The following is a 13,161-nucleotide window of genomic DNA, read 5'->3' as shown; positions in this document are numbered from 1 at the left end:
GGTTTTTTTAATCATGAAAATGGAATACCTATAGGTAATGGTTAAATGTAGGATTTAAGGATCACAATGAGGCAATGAATCTGGGTGACTAAAGATGGTAGTGCCCTCAACAGAAATAAGTAAATTAGGAAGTGGGTGGGGGTAGGGGAGAATAATGAATTTGGTTTTGGACATATTGAATTTGAGATATTTAGGGGGCACTTTGTTGGAGGTATCTCACATGCAGTCACATGTTAATGAATTAGAACTGGGAATCAAGAAAGAAATGAGAGCTGGATTTGTAGATATCAATGTCGTCTTCACAGAAACAATAGGGGAACTGATGAGATCACTAAGCAAGAGAATGTAGAGAGAAGAGGAGTGGGCCCAAAATAGAACCCTGGAGTGCACCCACAATAACAGGGGTGGGGAGGTGGAGAGAGACATGATGATATTGTATAGAAGAATGAGAAGCAAAAAGGATTTTTCCCCATAGGAATTTAGCCATGAAAGGGAAGAGATATGTGGGACAATCATTTGAAGGCAAGGTAAGTAGGGGTTGAAAATCAGGAAGAGTGATAGCATGTTCAGTGGGGCAAGCTGTCAAAGGAGAAGGGAAGGAATGGTACCAGATATTTTGGAAGAGATGTAGTGTTCCAAGATCTTATCATTTTATAAAACTAAAAAAATATTTTAAACACTATAAAAATAACATTCTCCATACCAACCAAAGGAAGAGATGTGTTTTGTCATATACTTTTTTTTCAGATCCTTGCTAGTCTATCCTCTCCCCCTGCTCCCAATTCTATAATATTCTGCTCCTTCCTTTCCTCTTATATAAATCCTAACAGTCTATAGTTATAAGTTCCAGTTCAAGCTTTCATGAAGGGCTTCTCAACTACCCCAGATGATATTGATATCTACCTTCTCTTTTTTTAATGAAGGTAGATGGAGAAGAAGTAATTCTCTTTCCTTTTTATTGGGGCCATCTGTTCCATAACATTATTCTTTTGTCTGACCACACAGCCATTCATTAATTTGTTCATTTAACAAGTATTTCTGAATTAATTATATGTTTCAGGTGCAGGGTCAAAAAAAAAAGACCCTCTTCAAAAATTATCAATGGATTGGAAACCTTTGATATGGTAAGAAGAAGTGCTGGAATAAGAGTCCAGATACCTGCATTGTGTGACATCGGGCAAGTCACAACCTCTAGGATCCTGATTTCTTTATTTTTAAAATAAGCATTGCAATATTAGCCTATCTTCCTCAGAAGACTGTAGTAAGCAAAGTGATTTTTGTAGGCCTAGAAACATAGAAATTTAAGTTGTTGCTATTATTTTGGAGGCATTAAAAGTAATATTAATGTTGGTAACTGAAGAAAGAAACTAAGTGTTCAGAGAGAGGTGAACAAGAGAAGTGAAATGAAGGAAACGTGAAGACTCAGAATGGGACAATGGAACCCCTAAAGTGGTGAAGCATCACCACTTGAGATTGGTGAGACTGGAAAGAAATTGAGGACTTTTCTATAACAGTAGGTGCAGAAAGGTTGAAGTTCTTAAAGCCTGGGTAATTTAGAAGAATTGATATTGAAGGCCATATTCCTGGGAGCTACCAAGTTAAAGTTTAAGTAGACATAAGAACAGTTATAACCAATACTGAGAAGCCTACTTTGGATCCAGATAGGGAAAACCTTGCTTTTCCAGTGATTAAAAGACCTGAGAGAATTAGTTGTGCCTTTGGATTAAGGATCGGAAGAAAGGTTGGATTAGAAAGCAAACTGTAAACTATGTAAGCTTGGTGTATATGTGAGCCTATGCCAAACTAAACTAAGTAAAAATCATCTATATAGCTATAGTTTAACTAAGGTGATTGTGTGAAAATTTTCTTGCACTATAATAAATGAGTTTACACACTTTTAACAGCAGACTGTGTTGTCCTAGAATGACAAGCTATAAATTATCAAAGAATTGGTGAAGAAGGGGCGGAACCATGACCTCTGGACACAACTTTATTTATACTATGTGATAGCAGTAGGAAATGAATTATATGGTAGAAGAGTTAGCTCAAAATCCTTAGTTTCGTGTTTAATTTCATCACAGCACTGAATTAGCATATTACCTTTCTAGGAATTTAGAAAACGAGATACTAGCTGGAAAAACACATAAAATAAGTACACGTGCAAGGCAATTAGTGCCAAAGCAAATAATACAGACTATTAGTATGGAGGTTCTGAGACTAGAACTCAGAATAGGGAGCAGGGTTTATGAAAAGTTTTTTTGGAGGAGTTTGAACTTGAGAAGGAAAGGATGGATAAGATTTGTTTAAACATGTTGAAGGCAAAGTGAATGATTTGAACAATGGATTGAAATCAAGAATAGGCATGGTATAATCTAGGGACAATGAAGAGATTAGTTAGCCTAAAGTGGATGGTTTGTGGTAGGCAGAAAGTAGTGGAAAATAAGTCTGAATAGGGATAGTGGGGAAAGAATTGGGTTTTTATCTCATAGGCAATGGTGAGATGCTATAAAATCTCTTCTATAGTGTAATATCAAGAAAATAGCATCTTAGGAAGACTCGTTTGTAGAACGGCATGCAGAATGTACCAACTGGCAGCAGACTGGCCTGCTAGAAGTCTATGACAGCAATCTAGGGATAAAAGCCTGGCCTAATATACTAACAATTTTCATTTCCTTAAAAGCTGACTCTCAAGAGGCAAGACTACTTTCCTCATTCTCCAACATGTCTACTTATCTTCATTCCTTCTAATTAGCTTAATTCTTCTGGTCATCTGCCTTAGTTCTTTACATCTTAGATAGCTTATCATCATTCTTCATGAACACTAGATCCACCAGTTCAGACTGGGATTTCAGACACTAAGAGTCCCATTCTCATTTGATCTAGCAGTGGGATTTATTGATAGTATACAAACTGATCTACAGTAGTGGGCAGAAACCTTTAAGGGATGCATATACCCTGACTGACTGCCTTACTACCACCTGGCTTCAATGTTAGTTTTGATTTTGAAGACGAAATCACACACACAATAGTGCCAAGCAACTACCCTTCTCAGAAATGCCGTCTGATTCTGAGTGAACTGGGGAGGTTATGGGTAGCAATGTTTTATACTGAGGGAGGAAAAAAGAGCTTGGGCCTTTGTCTAGGAGGGTAAGATCGTAGCCTCCTTTGAATATGCCAGTTATGAATACTCCAGTTAAGGAGAAACAGAAAAGTTGGTAGAATTCCTTTGGCTGCACTTATGGACACATCAGTCATTTTAATAACTGTTTTTGTCTACAGAACATGTTCCCACTCCACCTTCTAGATGAAGGCTTCAAGTTCAAACAGACTACATCAAGTTCCCCTCCTGTACTTTCTCTTGACTGCTTACCGAGCCTCAGCTTCCCCTTCCATCCTCTCCCTGGATTACCAGACTGTATCTGATAACTGTCAAAGACATATCTTCAGTGTAGTCAGCACTGTCAATTTCATTATCTTACTATCACTAGAATAGTTCCCTTTCTTCCACAGAGGAAAATGGAACATTTGTATTTTCAATTTCTCTCAGATTGGAAGACATGGGCTGAGATGAAGCATGTAACTTCAAAGCAATACATTTCCAAAGAATCATCATTCCAGGCATAGTAATGGAAAGAATTAAAATGGATGGATCTTGGAATTCTGAGTTGGAAGAAACTTTAAAATTGGAGGGTAGTATAGAGAGCCTACAGGGAAAACCCAACAAACTATTGCATCAAATGATAATGCATAGAAAAACTCTAACTTGGGAGAAAAGCCCTGAATATAATGAATTTGGGGAAAGCCTCAATCTGAGCTCAAACCTGGTGACACAGCAAAGAATTTTTACAGGTGAGAAACCTGATAAATATGATACACATGAAAAGAACTTCAAACATAATTTGGATACAGCTAAACATCAAGGAATGAACACAGACAAGAAATCTTGTAAATGTAATGAATGTGGGAAAGCCTTCAATTACTATTCAGACCTTATTCGACATCAGCGAACTCACACTGGAGAGAAACCATACACTTGTAATGAATGTGGAAAGGCATTCAGTGATCCCTCACCCTTTATTCGACATCAGAGAATCCATACTGGAGAAAAACCCTATGAATGTAATGAATGTGGAAAGGCTTTCAGTGACCGATCAACATTTATTCAACACCAGAGAATTCACAGTGGAGAAAAGCCTTATGAATGTAATGAATGTGGGAAAGCATTTAGCCAAAAAAAGCACCTTATTCAGCATCAGAGGATTCATACTGGAGAAAAACCCTATGAATGTAGTGAATGTGAGAAAGCATTCAGCCAGAGGACCCAACTTATTCAACATCAGAAAACTCATACTGGAGAGAAACCCTATAAATGTAATGAATGTGGAAAATTCTTCAGCCGGAGCACACACCTTACAGAACATCAGAAAACACACACTGGAGAGAAACCCTATAAATGCAACAAATGTGGGAAAGCTTTCACTTATCGCTCAACCTTTATTCGGCATCATATTATTCATACTGGTGAGAAACCCTATGTATGTCATGAATGTGGGAAAGCCTTTAGTCAAAACTCAATCCTTACTGAGCATCATAAAACTCATACTGGAGAGAAACCCTATAAATGTAATGAATGTGGGAAAGCTTTCAGTTCCTGCTCATACCTTAGCCAACACCAGAAAACTCATACTGGAGAGAAGCCTTATAAATGTAATGAATGTGGGAAAGCCTTTAGTTACTGTTCGTCACTTACTCAACATCAGAGAGTTCATACTGGAGAGAAACCCTATGAATGTAACGAGTGTGGAAAAGCCTTCAGCTGTTGGTCCAACTTTAACCAACATCAGAAAACGCATACTGGAGAAAAACCCTACAAATGTAATGAATGTGGAACCGCCTTCAGTCAGAGCACACGTCTTACTCAGCATCAGAGAATCCATACTGGAGAAAAACCCTATGAATGCCACGAATGTGGAAAATCTTTCAGTCTAAGCACTCGCCTTGTTGAACATCAGAAAACTCATACTGGAGAGAAGCCTTATAAATGTAATGATTGTGAAAAAGCTTTCAGCCGGAGCACCCACCTTACTGAACATCAGAAAACTCATACTGGAGAGAAACCCTACAGATGCAATGAATGTGGGAAAGCTTTTACCTGTAGTTCATCCCTGATCAGACATCAAAGATTACATGTTTGAAAGTAAATGTGTAAATGTAATGAATATGGATGAAAACTAAAGTCAAACATCACTTTCTTAAATATTTTAGTCAAGCAATCTAATAGAAAAGATTAAGTTGATTAAGAGGAGACTCTCTTTGCATCTAAGTTTCCTTGTACAGCCCCTACTGCCATAGTTCATGTAGATAAACCCTTAAGAGTATTTGTTGATTCATTGTTTGATTAAAATAACTTTGTGTAGTAACCCAAGTTAAAAGGGTCACTTAAGAGCTTTAGAAAGATCAATCTTCAGCTAAATAAGGATCAGGGTAGGGTGGTAACTTTCTTCCTGAAGATGGGATGGCCAAAAAGAAATCTTGGTTTAAGTACTATTGGTTATACTAGTTACCACAGCATTGTCTTCTAGCAATTTTGCCTCGAAAGTTCCACCAGTTGGTCAACTGTCTTAAAGAGGTGGCAGTCACTGTCTTCAATTCACCAGAGCCTGGGGAAAAGAGGATCTAAGAGACCTGATATGTACATATGAGCCCTAAAGTATTATGCTGTTTTTCTATTGTGATAATTATTGTTTTATATGAATTCTAAAAGATACTATTTTAGTTTTCTAATTAGTATTCACTTAAGAGCCAAAGCCTAAAAAGATTTGAAGCCATTGGATTAAGTTGGTGAATCTGAAAAGTCCTGTGCAATAATGCTCCTACTTTACTCCCATAGGGAGGTAGTTATTATAATTGGAACAGAGTAGCTCAATGCTATTTCTGTGGGCCAAGAATCCAGACAGTTCTTATCTGAGGCACTGGAATTTTTTTTTTCTTTCCTTGAAATAATTCTCTTTGCCTCAATCTACAGATTATGGGGATATAGTCCACATAACTCTGAGAAGCCAGACATAGGGAGCAAATAAAAATCAGGAAAAGGTGATGGGAGCTTAATTTTAAGAACAGTTTTGCTTTATTCGCATTGAGTTCTACAAAAATGTCTCATCATTGTATGTGCAAATTATTCTACAGATTCTGTGTTACAATGGATCACATGAACCCCCAACACTGAGAAGGAGAAACAGGTCTTGAAAGAGAAGGATAGATTTTTGGACCCAGGATTAAGCTAGAAGTGACCCAAAGTACCCTCTGCAGTTCACATGGCACAAGATGATAAAGTTCCTAAAATCATATTAAAGGAGAACCCGAGAAGTTTCAAGGAAGCTACAACTTGAAGGGAATGAAGAAATATCTGCCCTGCTGTTGTCTTGATTCTCCTTATAGGAATGGACTGAGACCTTAGTCTTGAAAAAAGGTATAGTCAGCATAGCAGGCTATTGCAAGCTGTAATCTTAATTTTTTAATTTAATTAATTCCACCTTCTCCCAATTTATACAGCTTTCTCAACCATCAGAAATTTTGAGCAAACATAGGGCTCTAGGTTTCTTGCAGTGAAGAGCTCTGACTTATAGGCTCTTCTCTTCATTTATAGCTTTTCCAGATCCTTACTTCTATTTGTCATTCATCCTCATAGACTCTTTGGTGAATGAATGCAGGTCACTTCAGACAAGTTATTAGGTCCTGGATAGTACATAGTAACTTCCTTGGCAGGGCAACTGGGTTGACTAACCAGAAGCCAAGAAGGTGAACCTTATACAAGATGAAGAAATAGGTGCACATTTCCTTGGTCACCTTCTGCCTTCCCTTAATTTCAAGAGGAAATTCTTTAAAACTAGACCAAAAAGGTACTTATAATTTTATTTTATTTTACTTATTATTTGCTAGAGGCAAATTGTTCCTCTGACCTGTTTTCCCCCCTCACCCTCTTTCTTCCTTGTATTATCCTGTAAGTACTCCCACCTTCAAATCCCACTCCACCCTCCATTCTCACATTCCATCTTTTTTTGACTTCTTTCTTTTCCCTCACCTTAAATTTCTCCCTAAAATGAGAAGAAAACCATGTTTAAGAAAGAAGTGATAGAAGTGACAGAGAAATTAGAATGAGTACTTTCCCCTGGGACTGATATATACAATTCTGTACAACAGTGTTAGGGGATCAAGTTGCATGCCTTGTGAACAGCCTCTGTATAGAATTAAAAGTACAAAATGAAACAACAATAAGATAAGCCATTCTATACTTTACATGACTGTAGACCATGTAAAGATAGCAGAAGACAAGCAAAGAATTCCTTTCTCCTTCATAATAAATTAGTATTATAAATGACTAACGGTTAAGTTTGCTCATTTAGGTATAGAAACCTAGAAATTCTTCAGTATAATAAATTATTGACAGATTTCCTAAATATGCAAAGGAAGCAATGTAGAGAACTGGAAATATACCCATTAGTCCAATTAATTAATACCTCTTGGTTCTTACCCAAGATACTGAGTTTTGAGGATTTCCTTGCAGTTGGAGATGAAGGGATATGCATAAGTTCAGGCAGAAACAAATACAACACTTCCTAATTTATAGTAATAGAATGTCTATTTGTATGTATGTGTGCATATGGACTGACATTCATAGGGAAGTAGCTTTTGTCCTTTAGATGAACATAACAAAGTGGTAAGATTCAATAAAGATGAATTTGTGTGGCTGTCAGAATTAAATTTTGTCACATTTCTCATATTTCTGGACAAGAAGCATTATATATACTATGACCATAGGGAAGTCACTTTTAACTTTTTTCAGCCTCAGTTTTCTCATGTAAAAAGGGGAATACTTCTATCTGTAGTACCTTCCTCCAAAGGGTTGCTGTAAAAGTCCCAAATGATAGAATGTATGTGAAGTGTTTTGCAAACTTTAAAGTATTATAAAAATGTAAGATATTATTCTGGAGCCTGAATCTCAGGACTCTTCCCAATACTGCAGTACAATTTGAAGTACTAGGGATAAGATGGGATGACCCCTGGGTTGTAGATTGTAACATACTAAAGGCCAACATCCTCAAACTTATGTGTAGCTAGACAGTTAAAATCACATCTGCAACTCAATAAAGGACCAAACTAATTTTATCTCCATAAAAATGAGCTTCTTGGTAAATATGACTACCCCGTTATACAGAATGAATTTGTGGAATCTCTAGCTCCATCTCCTTTGCTCCAGCTAGGTGGGAAAGTTGGCAGAGGAAATTAAGTATGGTTCCCACTCCAGCCCCATCCTTACATTCTGATGTTCAGAGATACAAAGAGATATAATGTATGATACTTACAGTTTAGTTAGGAGATAGGACATAGATATTCAAAAGGTGAATAGTAACTTCCATTAATTGGAAATCAGTAAAGGCTACAGGAGTTGAACTTTTAAAGCAATTGGGGAGTATCTCTAAGACATTGAATCATACGATTGGTAGCAAAACTAAGATTAGAACCCACAGCAATTGATTGATTCCAAGTCCAGTAATCCTACACTACATCAATACTACTTTTCAGTTCAAAGAAAAGAGTAATCACTGTGCATTGTGGTTGTTGGGAAAAGCTTTGAGATAAGGTGAATCCCCTGGAATTAGAGAATAATGACTAGGTTGGGGTTTATCGAAAAGTCAGATATTTCCTGTATTGTATCCGTATATAGTCATGTATGCTTGATGGGGCAACAGAACACTAAATAATGTTTTGTTGGACTAATTCCTTGCAGGCCAAAGATAATGGTGGTACAACTCAAAACAGGCAAGTTTCTCACAGGTTTCTGTGATGGAACAAAAATTGGTTCACATCACTATGGGAAGATTTTCTTTGTTACATAACTACATTTTTGTTTCTTCTAATGTGAATACTCTGTCTATAGACTACTGAACTTGAAATTAGGAGATCTGAATCATACTCTTCTGTCATTAATTATGTAACCATGGTCAATCTACTTAAACTCTCTGGGTCTCACTTTCCTCATCTATAAAAAGAGGAAGCTAAATTAGATTATCTCATAAGTGTGTGTTATATCCTATACTACTGAATTCCCAGTGTCCTTGAACTGAATGGGGTAGTGGTAAAGAGAGGCATGGCAATGAGAATGGGAGATTTGGAGTGCAAGGTTTTTGTTTTGTTTTGTTTTGTTTTGTTTTGGAAGTGGGGGAGAGATTAAAAACAAGAAAGGAAACCCAACATTGGAAGAAGTTACTCAATTAGCAAATGATATATTCTTAGTTGCCTTAGAAAACCTAGGGTGCTTGAGGAATAAGCTACCAAATGTCCTAATAAATGCTCATTGGGGAAATAATATTAAGGCACCAAGAAATTCTGTAAAAACTACTGGGAATGAAATTCAGAAGAACTCATCTGACTTCCCTGACTTACAGGTCTCCAAAGGTTATTGTAGAAGGGCAGGCAAATTAATAAGTTAAATACTCAAAGGAAAAGAAATCAGAATCCCTGAGATTAAAAGTCTCATGTTTTCAGTCTTTTTCCTCCACAATAGTAGAGGCAATGATGAAGCAGTGAGAATGAAATTTGCAGTCTTCAGTTCTTTCTTTTGCTTCTTCTGTTCTTCAACCCTGAGACATAAGTCCCTACCTGACCCCTGAGGAATATTGGAGCACCTATGGCACCTCCACCCAGACCAAACAGACCAAATCTGGAGAGGGACCACCCCTATGTTATTTTACAAAATTACAGAATTTCAGAGTCAGAAGTTACCTTGACAGCCATCCAGTTTAACTTAAACCTTAAAATGAATCCTTTCTATCACATACCTTATAAGTAGTCATCCAACCCTTGGTTGAAGGCCTCCAGGGAAGGGTAACCCATTACCTTGGAAGGAGTGTGCTTTAGGAGTCCCTGTCCCTTCAATCTGTTCCTCTTTTCAACTGATTTTTGTGTAACAATAAGTAATAACTCCTGCTGGGACACTTGCCCTCTCTCTTCATACAAGACTACTCTCAGGTCTGTACCCACACATAGAGACTGGATTCAATCCTGGGGGAAACTAGCCTGTAGGTGAGGGGTCAGTTTCCTTTTCTTATACTCCTGGATCGTTATACCCTCACCCCAAAGGCCCAGGGAGGAAGCTTACATTCAGCCATGTCCAGGGTCTCTCCAAATATAGGCATGTAGGAAGGTACTCTATGTACAATATAAATAAAACAGTTATTTCTTCCATACAGAGGAGATGCTAAACACAAAAGACTTGTAAGCACATATTGGCAAGGTTTAAACAAGCAATAACATAACAACTAAAGCCTTCTCCCAGGAGACTGATACCTAAACCATAAAAATAAAACATTTTGCGTGAGCATTAAATTGGCATTTTACCTTCTCAGCTCTGCCCTATTACAACAAATCCATGTAGTTCCTTGCCTTTTGGCAAGCCAGACCAGGGGTGGGGCTCATCCTCCTGCCAGTTGTCATCTTACAAAAAGTTTCTGGAAGCTCCTCCCAAAGTGCAGCCAGCATGCTACTGAGGATCCAGGAGCCACCAACTTCTGCTACTCACAAGACTGCCTTCAATGCTAGAAATGTCCGTCTCAGGACTGCCACCTTAAATCATGGAAACAAAGTTATCTATAATCAGAAAAGAAGCAAAGCAAAAGAGGCAACTGGGGCTTTTGATCAGAAGAGGCAATCCAGTCTCAGGATAGTCTAAAAGCTAGCAATCTTTTAGCTTCTATGAGCTCACAACTGCCATGCCAGGGTGGGAGAAACATAGCTTCCCACTCCCTACAGTGAAAGCTCTGAAGAATCTTCATATCAACTGACTGGCATAGAAAGAGACATCTAGAGAGTAGGTGTCACTCTATCAGACTTTGGTGGCCAGTACTACTTAATGGAGCCATCACCCCTGCCCACCTCCCCTAATCCTTAGTTGTCATGGGGTGGGGAATTAAAGAACTACCCAGCATTTGTTTCATTATCCAAAACAAGTCTCTCAGAAGTAAACACGTTTCTCCAGAAGTGGACAGGGCAACTCCATCGGGTGTGCTCTAACAGAACAGACAGTGTGATACTACTGTTCTCCACCTTGCAACCCCCCAACCCCACTGTCCCACCTTTCACACAAGAAATACTCAGTCCTGTCATCTTACTTATCTATTTTTTGAGGGTACTTCTTTTTGAGCCTCTAAGCTCTTACCTCTTTTTCTTTTGTTCATTGAGTCATTTATAGATAAAATGGGACATCCAAGATACAATTGTCTCCTACCTTGAATCATGTCAACAAAGTCATCACCTAGCTCCTGCAATTCTCAAAGTGTGATTTCAACCTCTGGGATTTTCCAAGACCCTTTCAGGAGATCCTCAAGGTCAAAACTATTTTTATAATAATAACAATAATAATATTTCTTTGCCTATTAAAATATCCTTCCCTTTTTCAACTACATGCCTGTGTCAGAATAGATTTTTTCATATTCGTCAATCAAAACATATCACAAACAGATTGAATTCAGATATGAGAATCCATCTATTTCCTATTAAGCCAGACATTAAAGAGATTGGAGAAATATGTAAAACAATGCCACTCTTATCACTACATGTATTTTTTGTTATGGAAAATATATATTTTTAAAGTCTATGTTAACATGTTTACCTATTTTTAATAAATGAATAAATATTTTAAAATTTTATCAGTTTTTATTTCTAACATAGTAAATAATGATAGCTATACCCACATAAACAAAAGCTCTTGGGGTCCTAGATAACTTGTAAGAGTGTAAAAAAGTCCTGAGACCAAAAAGTTTGAGAACTGCTGAATATCTTTGTCAGGTTATTAAGGACTTCTTTATCTTTTTATCTTTGTATACATTTCAAAAGCTTTTTTTCAGATCTAATTTTCTCAAGAAAAATGCTTGGAATCAATGAATGAAAAAGCATTTGTTAAGCAGTGCTAAGCATTGGGGATGCAAATAGAAAAGTGAGATGGGCCCTGCTTTGAAGAGGCACTTGTTCTAATTGGGAAAGGGCACACATACAGGAGATTTTAGCTGCAGGACAGGTGGAAAGACCTAGTGGTCTTTAGGATGCCTCAAAAGGGTAGATGGTAGGACTCAGGGAACCTTTGTTGGTAGGCTATATGGCAACACTTTGGGGAGTCTGGAAGGCATACTGAAATGGCAGATCATATGGCTCAGTGGTCCTCCATTTTACTGGAATGACTGTAGCTGATGATTCCCCAACCATCCAAGTGGTATAGGTGGCCATATCTGCCCTTAGTAGTGGGCTGAGGTTGAGAGGCCCATCCCATAACCATTGGGAAGATAGGGAATGGAACAGGACCCCTGAGTTCTCTTCCAAAGGGATAAGGATTGGGGAATGTCCATTTGGGAGGGAGAAAAAAAGAAGGAAGCATTGGTAGGACAGTTTTGGGGGGAAGAGTTCTTGTAGCATCTACCCTTTTGAGCTCTCTGGTGTCTGGTGAGATGTGCATGGTCTTAATTTTGTTGAAAATTCATCTTATACTGAGCTTTAAAGAATGTTATTCTGAGAGCAAGATATTTTATTTGGCTTTTTGGTATGTCATATTTTTGTTTGTTTTAAGATTTAATTTATTTTTCAGTTAAGAAAATGTTATTTCTTCTCCTTCCTACTTGTACCCTTATTAATACCCTTGTAACAAATACAAATAACTAAGTGAAATAAATTCCCACATTGGCCATGTCCAAGATATTTATCTATATCATATTATAATTATATATCATATTACAGATATTAGCTATATCTATAATATATATTGTGCATATAATATGCATTATATAGCTATAGATGTAGCTACATAGCTATCTAGATATATGTAGATATAGATATCATCTTAGCATATTCTAGCAATTTCTTTCATTTCTCATTGTTAATTTTTCTGTGGTAGTGGAGGTGTTTTTATCCTGAAACTCTGGTTTTTTAATGGATTTCTGGGTAAGTTAAACTTGGGGTTCTTTTCTCTGACTATCCTGTAGATTTTATCAATTTGTGTTTTCCCCTCTACTTTCAATAGTTTTCTTGCATGATTTCCTAAAATATAAGAGTCAAACTTTCTATTTATCTGTATTTTTCTTGGAAGCCAATGCTCTCTGGGTTGTCTAGCTGAGC

General features: G+C 37.4%; 1 protein-coding gene and 1 long non-coding RNA gene across 2 annotated transcripts in view; one reads left to right on the top strand and one right to left on the bottom strand.

Moving 5' to 3' along the window:
- Nucleotides 1-11,700, top strand: part of LOC144454062 (uncharacterized) — a 31,585-nt gene extending 19,885 nt beyond the window's left edge. The window contains exons 4-5 of the mRNA XM_078155705.1: nt 1,061-1,124; nt 3,280-11,700. Coding sequence (XP_078011831.1) covers nt 3,627-5,195 — 1,569 coding nt within the window. The 5' untranslated portion in view covers nt 1,061-1,124; nt 3,280-3,626 and the 3' untranslated portion in view covers nt 5,196-11,700. The remainder of the gene's footprint in view (nt 1-1,060; nt 1,125-3,279) is intronic.
- LOC110194456 (uncharacterized) overlaps nt 1-13,161 on the bottom strand; it is a 92,326-nt gene that overhangs the window by 40,760 nt on the left and 38,405 nt on the right. The window lies entirely within an intron of this gene.

The sequence above is a fragment of the Phascolarctos cinereus genome, unplaced genomic scaffold, assembly GCF_003287225.1.
Source record: "Phascolarctos cinereus isolate Bilbo 61053 unplaced genomic scaffold, phaCin_HiC Scaffold_5;HRSCAF=322, whole genome shotgun sequence".
Lineage (NCBI taxonomy): Eukaryota > Metazoa > Chordata > Mammalia > Diprotodontia > Phascolarctidae > Phascolarctos > Phascolarctos cinereus.
Note: the sequence above shows the minus strand (reverse complement) of the source record. Positions and strands in the feature narration are given on the sequence as shown.